General features: G+C 41.4%; 1 protein-coding gene across 1 annotated transcript in view; it reads left to right on the top strand.

Moving 5' to 3' along the window:
• The first annotated feature begins 2,823 nt into the window (after positions 1-2,823).
• Positions 2,824-12,840, top strand: part of TRHR (thyrotropin releasing hormone receptor) — a 45,927-nt gene continuing 35,910 nt past the window's right edge. Inside the window, exons 1-2 of the mRNA XM_027561310.1 lie at positions 2,824-3,098; positions 3,615-4,483. Of these exons, the coding sequence (XP_027417111.1) occupies positions 3,695-4,483 (789 nt within the window). The 5' untranslated portion in view covers positions 2,824-3,098; positions 3,615-3,694. The remainder of the gene's footprint in view (positions 3,099-3,614; positions 4,484-12,840) is intronic.

Genomic DNA, 12,840 nt, shown 5'->3' with positions numbered 1-12,840 from the left:
TGAAAGCTGACTAAAATCTTGGGGACAGGGAGACGGGAAGAAGTGTTTTATAAAGTGTGACTTTTCAAGAGGTCTTTCAGATTGGAGGTGGTGGCATTTTTTTTATTCCAAAATGGAGAGGACTCCACCAGGAGCAAGGTGGTCAGAGTAATCTCTGTCCCCGAGGGCAGGGAGGGAAGTAAAGAGGGCGCCCTTTTTCCAGTCTGCTAAATCAGCTGGTTGAACAAACTAGAATGTGGACAGAAATCCTATCCTGGGTAAAGGAAGACAAAGAGGCCAGGTGTGTGTGATACTGAGTGAAGCTGGCATGTGACAGAAAAGAGGGAGGAAATTAGGAAAGGACACATCCTATACCTCACAAACTGCTACCCACAACAATACTCAATGGTTATTATTTCTAGCAGGAATATGGACTCTTGGTTGCCAGATCTTTCCATGTTTATGAGACGTAGAAATCTAGATTTAGTATGCAATATCTCCATTTCTTTATAGTCCAACTCTCATATCCATACAGAAGAATTGATGCTTTTGAACTGCGGTGTTGGAGAACACTCTTGAGAGTCCCTTGGACTGTATGGAGATCCAGCCAGTCCATCCTAAAGGAGATCAGTTGTGGGTGTTCACTGGAAGGACTGATGCTGAAGCTGAAACTTCAATACTTTGGCCATCTGATGTGAAGAGCTGACTCATTTGAAAAGACCCTGATGCTGGGAGGGATTGGGGGCAGGAGGAGAAGGGGACGACAGAGAATGAGATGGCTGGATGGCATCACTGACTCAATGGACATGGGTTTGGGTGGACTCCGGGAGTTGGTGATGGACAGGGAGGCCTGGCGTGCTGCGGTTCATGGGGTCCCAAAGAGTCAGACACGACTGAGTGACTGAACTGAACTGATCTCCATTTCAATATTGAGAAATTGTCTAAATAGTCTACCTTTGAGCCTACATTGTACAGGCCAAACCATACCTTTCTGAAACCTGAATCTGGGTCATACGTCACTAATTTGTAACTCTGGATGATTTGGAAGGAGAAGTTAGATACTCAAGGAGCCCTCAATGGTCCCAAGGGTGGAATTCATGCAGCGTCATCCAAGCTTCACCTTCATCCCATTGTTACCTAGCCCTGAACATGGTTCTGATACCTCCATGGTCCTGTCTACTCCAAATCTGTCCTTCCATTGACATCTTCTAGAAAAAAGAATATCTATACTTCCCAAAATGGAGAATCAACCTGTTCACCATATGGGGAATTAAGTTAAGGGCTGCTTTTCCTTGTCAGTATGAAATAAAAGTGGACAGACATTAACATTTGGTGCATTCACTTGGTTCTGAGAGAAGGAAGACATATTTTCTGAGATTCCATTAAAAAGTATAAAGATTAGCCCATGGGCTACTTTCAGTTCAGTTCAGTTTAGTTCAGCTGCTCAGTCATGTCTGAGTCTTTGTGACCCCATGGACTGCAGCACAACAGGCCTCCTTGTCCATCGCCAACTCCCAGAGTTTGCTCAAACTCAGTCCCATTGAGTCGATGATGCCATCCAACCATCTCATGCTCTGTCATCCCCTTCTCCTCCTGCCCTCAATCTTTCCCAGCATCAGGGTCTTTTCAAATGAATCAGTTCTTTGCATCAGGTGGCCAAAGTATTGGAGTTTCAGTTTCAAAATCAGTCCTTCCAATGAATATTCAGGGCTCATTTCCTTTAGGATGGACTGTTTGGAGCTCTTTGCACTCCAAGGACTCTCAAGAGTCTTCTCCAACACCACAGTTCAAAAGCATCAATTCTTTGGTGCTCAGCTTTCTTTATGGTCCAACTCTCACATCCATACATGACTATTGGAAAAACCATAGCTTTGACTAGACAGACTTTTGTTGGAAAAGTAATGTCTCTACTTTTTAATAAGCTGTCTATGTTGGTCATAACTTTTCTTCCAAGGAGCAAGCATCTATTTAATTTCATGGCTGCAGTCACCATCTGCAGTGATTTTGGAGCCCAAAAAATAGTCTGTCACTGTTTCCACTGTTTCCTGGGCTACTTTAGAGAAATAAAAATCAAGCCGAAGTACACTTTTCTAAAAAAGATGGCTTATATAGTCTGTTTCAGAGGTGTGTTATCAGAGTGGCCTCAGTTCAGATTTCCACTGGGTATGTTTTCTACCTAGAAATAAATTGACACAGAACCTTGCTGAGTGGTACATGTGGCTGTAGTCCAGAGGGTGGGTGAAGAGGGGAGAGGTATCCAGAGCAGTTAGAAAGATTCTAGTAAGTGATGCTAAAACAGAGTTGAAAAACAAAGTTCACAGATCATATGTAGGTTTAAATCAATGTTCTTATCTCAAATGGGTTAAAAAAAATAATCTGTATAAGCCTCAGAAGATTGCAGCTGAAATGGTTTAAAATCAGTCTTAACTCATTCTCCATTCATATACCATGAGAGAAGGGAGCCGACCTCACTGGTTCACCAGAGAAATAGTCCTCAGGTTTCCATCATAGAGAAAAAAGTGTGCTCTCTGCCCAGACAGATATTTCAGTCTTCCAGGGCTGTGTCTGGACTGAGATGGCTTCGCTCTCCCTAAGTCCTATCCCACAGGGGAGTGGGACTTTACCCAGGACTTTACGCAGGTGCCTGAGTTTCCCTAGAACTTAGACTATAAACAACTATAAGACCAGCTGCTTCAAACCCCCTGGCTGGCACCATCAGCCTTCCAGATTACAACTATATCGTTAGCACATTTATAAGAAAATCCTCAGAGGGGAAATCATGAATCAGTGAGGACTGACTGGCGTGTGTGAATGTGAGTGTGGGGCGGGTGTGTTAGAGGGGAGGGGGGAGACAGAGAGCTGAGCGTGTTCTCATTAGGGGACGATCTATGATTTGCCAGGCTCTCTGCTGCTGCTCCTGCTGCTGCTTCTGCTGCGGCTGTATGGTCTGTCATCAGTTGGAAAAGGCTGTGAGGGTTTAGAGGAACCGCAGTTCTGAAGACGGAGCCCTGCTAAGTGGTCTCCCTGCCAAAGTGGAGGAGGCTTTCCGCAAGGTTGGAAACTCACGCTTATTACCGCTCCATCTACCTGGAAGAAGGGGCAGCGCTACAGAGCAAAAGGTAAGAGGAGAAATTATTCTCTGTTGGGTCTGCAGGGCAGGGGGCCTGGGGAGGCTTGCTATTTTGTAGCAGAGGGATCTCACCCTTTGAGAGCCAAGGAGGCAGATGCTAATTTTCTGTCAAGCTTTTTGGCTCCCCGCCACCCCCAGCCTCCCACCCAGTATCTTTTTCTTATTTTACTTTCCCCAAGCATCTGAGAGATTTCTTTGTATTTATTTTTCAGGTAGCTGATATTGTTTCTTTTTTTACCCCTATTGAGGATGCTTTCAAAACAGGGAGCATTTTCTGTGTCTCTTTTCTTGAGCATTTTTGTCCATTAAGAAAAAAACAGTCCCTCTTTTGTAAGGTGGTCAAAACTGTTACTCCATCCTATACTAGACTGCAATAAAAGGAGTTTTCAGGAGTACAAATGAGCCCTATTACTGGAGAAAAATGGGAGGTGATATGAGAGAACATGAGAATTACCTGTAAGTGATTGTGACCCTGTGAATGAATATGGACTATAACTCTTCACAGGGGGAGAGAACCAGTGTGGTAAAGGCAGGGGAAGGAAGATGTGTTGAGAAGTGTTCCAGAGAAACCTCAAGCCACTAAAGATGGAAAACGAGACAGGAAGTGAACTGAACCAAACACAGCTTCAGCCTCGAGCTGTGGTGGCCCTCGAATACCAAGTGGTCACCATCTTACTTGTGCTCATTATTTGTGGTCTGGGCATTGTGGGCAACATCATGGTAGTTCTGGTGGTCATGAGGACCAAGCACATGAGGACCCCCACAAACTGCTACCTGGTGAGTCTAGCAGTAGCTGATCTCATGGTCCTGGTGGCTGCAGGCCTCCCCAACATAACGGACAGCATCTACGGTTCCTGGGTCTATGGCTACGTTGGATGTCTCTGCATTACTTACCTCCAGTACTTGGGCATTAATGCATCCTCTTGCTCAATCACAGCCTTTACCATTGAGCGGTACATAGCGATCTGTCACCCCATCAAAGCCCAGTTTCTCTGCACATTTTCCAGAGCCAAAAAGATAATCATCTTTGTCTGGGCTTTCACATCCATTTACTGTATGCTCTGGTTCTTCTTGCTGGATCTCAATATTAGCACCTATAAAGATGCTATTGTAGTGTCCTGTGGCTACAAGATCTCCAGGAATTACTACTCACCTATTTACCTAATGGACTTTGGTGTCTTTTATGTTGTGCCAATGATCCTAGCCACTGTCCTCTACGGATTCATAGCTAGGATCCTCTTCTTAAATCCCATTCCTTCAGATCCTAAAGAAAACTCTAACATGTGGAAAAATGACTCGACTCATCAGAATAAGAATTTGAATTCAAAGACCTCTAATAGATATTTCAACAGCACAGTATCTTCAAGGAAGCAGGTAAGCAAATCTGAGCGTCCAAGTTCACAGAGAAAATGTGGGAGAGAGTTCCTTGTGAGATAGGATCAACTTTGCCCTACTTAGCTGGTGGCAAAACTAAAACACAATCATACAAGCGTTTCACTGGTGTAAGCCTCTGCTTTACATATTAAATCCATCTCTAAAACAACTGAGGATCTAAAAATAGATGGGGAAATGTTGACAGCACACCAGCAGGTACCAGTTTGTGTGCAATTAAAATGTAAGGAAATAGAAACCGAAACCCTAGAATTCTACCTTTAAAATGGTGTGCCCCTCTGAGAAATGTTATCAATATATTTAGGCCATTTCTGGTTTCTATAGGTAGCAGCTGGATATTTTGAAGAACTCTATCGTCTGACAAATATTTGACAAGATAGTTTGAGAAAAGATGAGTCAAAACAATACTGAAACTGAGAGGGGTTCCTGGACTTTTTTTTTTTTTTTCTTCAGTCTTAGTGGAGAAAGATTCTATCACTTTCTCCTTCAGCTCCCTACAAAATATCCTGGCATGTACAGGCTCACAGTGCACTCTGCTCAGGAAGTGTTCTGATAAAAGGGCTTAACACCAAGCTTAATTTGTGACAAAGAATGACTGCATTCTTCACACGTCTTTTTCCTATTAAGCATAGCTGTGTTTCAGATCACCTGAATGCTCAGGCAGTTACTGTTGAACGGTGGTTTCATATGAGTGAAGTGTAACTGTGTTTCAGTAGGTGTAGTTTGTAAGACAGTGCAGGAATACTTTATATCATGTGTACACTTACCTATAGTTACACACCTAAGTCATCTAGGAACTTGGCTTTCAGATCCTTTTCTTTGTTAAACAGAAAAAAAGAACAGGTGATCAGCAAGACTTGCTCATTCAAACAGGTTGAATTCTCTTTCTTTTTTTTGATCCTGTAGGCATTTAGTTCTTCCTATGTACATAAACAGAAACTGAGTGTACTTTTTAAAGTATGCAGGTGAATCATTCATACTATCACTTCCTAATCTCTGGATTGGCTGAAATATGAAGAATTGTATTGAATGTTGGGCACATAGTGAAGTAAGTTACTAATAAATAGTGGTGTTTTAGGCATGCATGAAATGAATAATGAACTATCACTAAAAAGAAATATATACAACATTTTAAATTATATCACGACATTTGATTTATATAGCATGTATTATTAAAGGTGCCTAGATGATAAAAGGGAAGACTTGAGAAACTATTGCCAGCTCTTAGATTTCTGTTGCTTTGGATTTAGCAGTGCTACCTAATACAAGGCATATTTGGCCATCTATTACCCAAAATTTGATTAAGGGAAACTCAGAGAGGTCTGTTGGCCATCTGCCAAGGCAAACATTAACAAATACAATAAGACAGTAAAGAATATGTACATCTCAATTAGAGACTAAACATGGGTTAATGTCTGTAGCAAAGAAGGTCAGGAAGTAAATTCATTCATTAGACTCATTTATATTCTTGTTATAAATTCTAAAAAATTGTTTGTCTGGTCTAATGTCTTCCCTTTCAATTACAGTCATTAGTACCTATCAGCATTAATAATGTGCTTTAAATTGCTAATTGTGTTACATGTTCACACTCATATTTCAAAGCTGTTAACAGATAGGCTGTCCTCAAAGAGGCCGAGTAGTAAAACAAAAAGCCAAAGGCTCCAAAAAACCCTGGGCTTTAAAATTCTAGGGTTCTAATAATCTTGGATGTATGACCTTGGGTAAGCAGAACTCTCTGAGCCTCAGTTTCCTCATCTTTAAGCATGAGGATAAATAGCAACCAGAATTGGTGTAAGGTTCAATGAAATACCTGATGAAGGACACCTAAAGTTGGTTCATCTGAGTGTTTAATTAGCCTCATTCTGAGTCTGTTAATATGTTGGCAACTCTAAGGGAAATAGATTTATTCTTTAAACTATAATGCACCATTTAAACAAAGATCATTGGTTGAACAGGTGTGTATAGGATTTGGCAACTTCTTGAACTTTTAATAATTAGGGCATTTGGAATTGTGTTCAGAGGATTTAGGGTTGTCATGAGGATATGGCTGGAAAGAGAATGGTATGGATTTGGAGAGGGGACCAGGACAGGGTACTATGGGGGAATTTTAGAGTATGCAGTGATTTGGTTCCCTGGTGGCTCAAATGGTAAAGAATCTGCCTACTATGTGGGAGTCCTGAGTTCAATCCCTGGGTTGGGAAGATCCCCTGGAGGAGGGCATGGCAACCTACTCCAGTTCTTGCCTGGAGAATCCCCATGGACAGAGGACCCTGGCAGTTTACAGTCCATAGGGCTGCAAAGAGTCAGACATGACTGAGTGACTAAGCACACACAGCAGTGACTTGGTTGATTAAAATGAAGTCTTTGAAGGAACAGCAGAAAGTAAGATTGGATTGCTAGTGTATATGTATATCTGTGAGAGAGAAAGAGAGAGAGAAGAATGAGAGAAAGGGTTGTGGAGGATCCCAAATATCAGGCAAAGGAAGAAGTTTGAACTTAGTGCAGGAGCAACCAAGAGTGTGAGTGGTGAGCAGGAAGCAGCAGTGAGGAAAGTGGTGTTTGGGGACAATAAATCTAACAGCTGTGGATGAGGCAGGCTTGGAGGCTGAGACTCTGCCTCCACTTTTGAAGAAGGACCACTTTTCAAGCTGTTGGTAGTAATTTAGGCATGAAGTATTGTAGCAAGATTCTCTATCAGGAGAATTTAAAGTAAGGTGTGAACCAGAGAGGAGTTGCAAAGAAAGAGGAGGTGAGATGTGAACATGTCAGATACAAAAGATGAAGAGGGGACAGTTCGACGGTTCTGAGTCTGGAAGAACAGAGGTGTCTCCCGATGAATGGAATGAGAGCCATGAAGGGCAGTCAGTTTTGTCCAAAATCAGTGACCCTTTGGTCTGGCTTTTTCCTCTTCTGAAATGGTTCTTTTCTTAAATCTTGAAAAGATTCTAACCTCTACCTCCTCTAGCCCCAGGATTTGATTCTACTATTTTTTCTGCACATTTTCTCTTTGGGGCAAGTTTAATTTACATTTTAATAAATATTCTGTCTGGACCAGGTCTTTCTAACAAGTAATTAAAGTCAAATGTGCAGAGCTTAGAAGAACTACATGTTAGAGGAAATATAAAGAATATTTATATGTGAGGGACACATGTGAGGTTTGTGTTTGCTGATTTGTTTACTTTTAACTTATATTTCTGATGCAGAAAACTCAGGCCAGAATCTTCTTTCTTTCTGTTATTCAGATTCAACTAAATATTTGGTCAAGTCGATAAAACAAATTACTCTAAATAATAGCTTGGAGTTGTGTAGACAAAAGAATTATCTGATTGACTAAATCTTTTGCTTTACAATTGGTTGTTTTGATGCTGGAGCCCTAGTTTAAATGATCACATTGTCACATTCCAGCTCCATCTACACAATACCAAAAGATCTCTCTCTGTTCAGTCAATTCAAGTGTTCAGCATTGTATAGATAAAATGTCTTTATCATTGGCTGAGGAATTGATTGGATCTTTTGGCATTTTGGAGACACAGGAGTATCTTGCTGAAGGACAACACTGTGAATAAACACATTGAATTCAAATATTTGCTTTCCATAGGACACAGGGATATGCAGACTATTTTATAGATCAGGCTACCAGTTTCATTTTCAGTTGAGTCACTCGAATGTACTTTTTTTTTAAACAGTACAGCTAGTGGGGAACTGTGTGACCTAGTCTGAATAGAAACTCCAAGAGTTGTGGCAAATTTTTCATTATGGGTTTTGTTTGACAGGACAAGTTTTTAAAAGGCCAAACGGTCTTTGTTTCTATAAATTTCTTAAAAGCCTTCTACCTTCCCAAGAGGAACATTGGTAACCCAAGAGACAAAAGCAGTCTTCCTTTTAAAGAAATACATGCCCTTTATTTGTTGCTGTTGTTGCTATTATTTCTGTGGATGATAGAAAAGCAATCATGTATTATGGAAAACATAGAACACAAGGCATAAGAAAAAAAGCATCCTGTATCCTACCTCTCAAAACCATAATATATTAGCATTTAGTAATATTTTTCTCATTTTTGCTTGATTTTATTTTATATCATTATAGTCAATATATGCTATGCTATGCTAAGTCACTTCAGTCGTGTCCAACTCTGTGTGACCCCAGAGACGGCAGCCCACCTGAGATTCTCCAGGCAAGAACACTGGAGTGGGTTGCCATTTCCTTCTCCAATGCATGAAAGTGAAAAGTCAAAGTGAAGTCGCTCAGTCGTGTCCAACTCTTAGCGACCCCATGGACTGCAGCCTACCAGGCTCCTCCATCCATGGGATTTTCCAGGCAAGAGTACTGGAGTAGGGTGCCATTGCCTTCTCCAATAGTCAATACATAGATATATATATATTGATGATAAATGATATATAGATAGATAGATAGATATACTGCTGATTCCCTGATAGCTCAGTTGGTAAAGAATCTGCCTGCAATACAGGAGACCCAGGTTCAATTCCTAGGCAGGGAAGACCCCCTGGAGAAGGGATAGGCTACCCACTCCAGTATTCTTGGGCTTCCCTTGTGGTCAGCTGGTAAAGAATCCTCCTGCAATGTGGGAGACTCGGGTTCAATCCCTGAATTGGGAAGAGCCCCTGGAGAAGAAAATGGCAACACACGCCAGTATTCTTGCCTGGAAAATCCCATGGATAGAGGAACCTGGCAGGCTACAGTCCACGGGGTAGTGAAAAGTTGGACACGACTGAGCAACTTCACTTCGCTTCACTTCATAGATATATAACCTTACATGCTGCTTTTACACAAAATGTTGAAATTAATATTCCCAAGAATAGCACAGAGTAAAAGAAAATGGATAAGATTGTGAGTCAGTTTTTCTCAGCCTCTGTTTTCTCATTAATAAAATGAAACCAACAATTCCTCATGGAGTGACTTGAATCAAATGAGAGGCATCAGACAAAATCCATGGCTTGTCTCTGCTCACCTGTACCATCAGCTACCCTTCCCGCGTCCCTGTCCTTCCCAGTGACCTCCACGCCCTCTGCAGCCTCCCGACTCCGACTCTGACGGAGCAATCTGAGTAGGCTGTGCTCGTGGAAAATGATGAACTTGGGTAGACAAGGGGCTTAAATGTGTCTCTTCTCCCCTGCCTCCCTCCAACTCTTACCTTTTTAAAGAAGAAACCCTGAACAAGAAAAACAGAACACAAAGGAAAAGAGGCATAATAGTGGCCATAGGGCTGACATTTGCAAACATGAAATCCCTCAAGTTGTGTGGGTAGCCTAATCAATGATTAACCTCAAAAGGCAAATTAATGATCCCAAACTCTTCAGCATTAGGCCTAAATCAGAGGTTTCTCAAGTTTACTGGGAGTGTTTTTGTACTATTCTCACAGGTCCATCTTTCATTTGTAATTGTCTTATTTGCTCTATTTGTCTGGGCCCAACTATATTCTTAATAATATAAAGACCTCTAAGATGGGCAAGGGGGGAGTGCAAGTTTTGCATTTAGCACACAGATATCTAAGTGTGCCATCTTATTTTTTTATTATTAAAGAAAAGTGTTCCATTTTCTAATTCACATCCTATATAAGGAAAAACTCCTTCTGCCATAAATTGATTCATTGAAAGTGCAGTTTCATGTTTTGTGCCCTTTGGTTAGATGAACACACATTGTTTATTCCCAATTTTATACTTGCAGCTTTGAGTTATAATTTCACTGGTAGAGAAAAATAAATTTTTCTATATGCCTACAAAAAAGAAAAACCTGCACTCCTACAGAATTCTCAATTTGACCACATACCAAAAAGCCCCTTAAAATCAGCTAACCTTGAAAATAAAAAATTATATTTCTTTATGCATTCTCTTGTGAATTCTTCAAATTGCAGACAGTCCAAGTTCCAGACAGATGAAGGCTGGGCCGTACCCATGTTCTTAGTCTCCTTTACTTTTGTTATGAGTTAGGGGAAGGTGAAAGGTGTAAAGTTAAAGCTAGGCCAACATTAAGCAGAATTTTATGGTAGATCATTTTCTATTCAAAGAAAAGTGAAAACAGTGAAAGTGTTAGTCACTCAGTCATGTCTGACTCTGAAACCCTATTGTAGACCACCAGGCTCCTCTGTCCATGGAATTCTCCAGGCAAGAATACTGGAGTGAGTTGCCGTTCCCTTCTCCAGGGGATCTTTCCCTCCTAGGGATTGAACCTGGCTCTTCTGCATATCAGGCAGATTCTTTACCATCTGAGCCACCAGGGAAGTCCAGTATTGGGGAAGATTCAATATCCTCCCCAGTTTAATGAAACATTCATTCATAACCCCAGAAGCACCTAACACTCCTAGATATAGAGGCCATCAGGACATTTAAAAGCAAACTCTTCACCTTCTAGGGGCTCACTATTGGCCGTGTGCACAAATAATCCTGAGTAGACTATTATGCTTTAGAATAGAGGACACAGCATCCAAGAGGAGAAAAGCTGGGAAAGAGTGGAGGAAGGCTCAGTGGGGTACGTGGCATTGATCTGGGCCTGTGAAGATGGGTGGAATGTCTCAAAGCAGCAATAAGGAGAACAGAGAGAAAAGGAAGAAAGTTCAACTGAGAGAGTAGTAAATAGGGGAAGACTGGGCACGTCCAGGGAGAGAATAGTCTAGTAGCATGAAGTGGGACAATGGAAGTGCATTCTCTATGGAGGGAAGCCTGAACCAGACTGTGGTTGCTCTTTCCCAGCCCTGACCTTTGTCACTCCACCTACTTACATCCACACCCAAGGTTACAACTCCTGCCTATGAGAGCCCAGGACACAGCTCTTGCAAAGATATCTGACCCATACACCTACCTGGTTTTTGGACATCATGTAAGTACATCAAATCCAATATGACTACATCTAAATCCATTTATTTCCTTCATAAATCCATATCACTTTTCTTCTTTCCTATTTTAGATTCCCAGACCACAAATCTAGGAGGCCTTATAGCACTTTTCTGTCCTATCTACCCACCCCAAGTGATAACCAGATGCTAGTGATTCTAGCTCCTAAACTCTCATGTTTGACCTACTCCCTCACACGGCCATTGCCCTAGTCACCATTTCTTATCTGCTCCATTTCAGGACATACCTCACCAAGCCTCTCCCATTCCACCATCTCCTAGGTCATCCTGCACACTGCTCACCAGGAGGTTTCTCTAATACACAAGTATGTTATTGAAATGCTTTTTGTAGTTCCCTGAAGCCTAGAGTTTAAACCCCTTAGCATAACAAATGTGATCCTGACTCCTTTATATGTTTTAACTTTATCGCTTATGGCTCTCCTAATGTATACTTTATACCCCAGAAGTACTGAATTATTTGTAGTTCTCTGAACTTGCTACTTTCTCTCAGCTGGAAAACATTTCATCTGGCAAGCTCCCAATTATCTTCCAAGTCTCAGATCAAATGGCGCCCCCCCCCCATGCACCCCATCAAGCCTTCCCTGCATTTCTCAAGCAGATCTATATAACTGAATGCCTAGCTATAATAATTACGTTAGGTATTCTACCTGTTTCCACAGTAATTTGTATTTACTTCTGGTTTAGTAATTCTTATGTATCATAATTGTTACCTGTTGGTCTTCCCATTGCCACTAATGTCTGTAAGGGTAGGGCCCTTATTCCCAGTGCCCTCAGCACTGAACTTGGTATGCAGCAGCTCCCCAAAGAATATATGGCAGGTCATGTGTTGCAGCCAGGGAACACAAGCTTTGCAAGAGTGGGTGGCTAGCATTTCTTCACAAATCTACATTCAGTGACTTTATACTGGTTGCTTAAAATTGGTCATGATTGGAGTACTAATTTGTAGAAATCAGAAAATATGACATTTCAGGGCCCCTCCCTTTTTTGTGGAGAGCCAGTTGTTAAATGTTGATCAATACACTTCTGTGTATGTGTGTGCATGTGTATCATACACAATAAATGAATTGTAAAAGAGCACATGATGTACTCTGCATGTAAGTTAAATAAGCAGGGTGACAATATACAGCTTTGACGTACTCCTTTTCCTATTTGGAACCAGTCTGTTGTTCTATGTCCAGTTCTAACTGTTGCTTCTTGACCTGCATATAGGTTTCTCAAGAGGCAGGGCAGGTGGTCTGGTATTCCCATCTCTTTCAGAATTTCCCACAGTTTATTGTGATCCACACAGTCAAAGGCTTTGGCATAGTCAATAAAGCAGAAATAGATGTTTTTCTGGAACTCTCTTGCTTTTTTCATGATCCAGTGAATGTTGGCAATTTGATCTCTGGTTCTTCTGCCTTTTCTAAAACCAGCTTGAACATCTGGAAGTTCACGATTCACATATTGCTGAAGCCTGGCTTGGAGAATTTTG

The sequence above is a fragment of the Bos indicus x Bos taurus genome, chromosome 14, assembly GCF_003369695.1.
Source record: "Bos indicus x Bos taurus breed Angus x Brahman F1 hybrid chromosome 14, Bos_hybrid_MaternalHap_v2.0, whole genome shotgun sequence".
NCBI classification, from domain to species: domain Eukaryota; kingdom Metazoa; phylum Chordata; class Mammalia; order Artiodactyla; family Bovidae; genus Bos; species Bos indicus x Bos taurus.
Note: the sequence above shows the minus strand (reverse complement) of the source record. Positions and strands in the feature narration are given on the sequence as shown.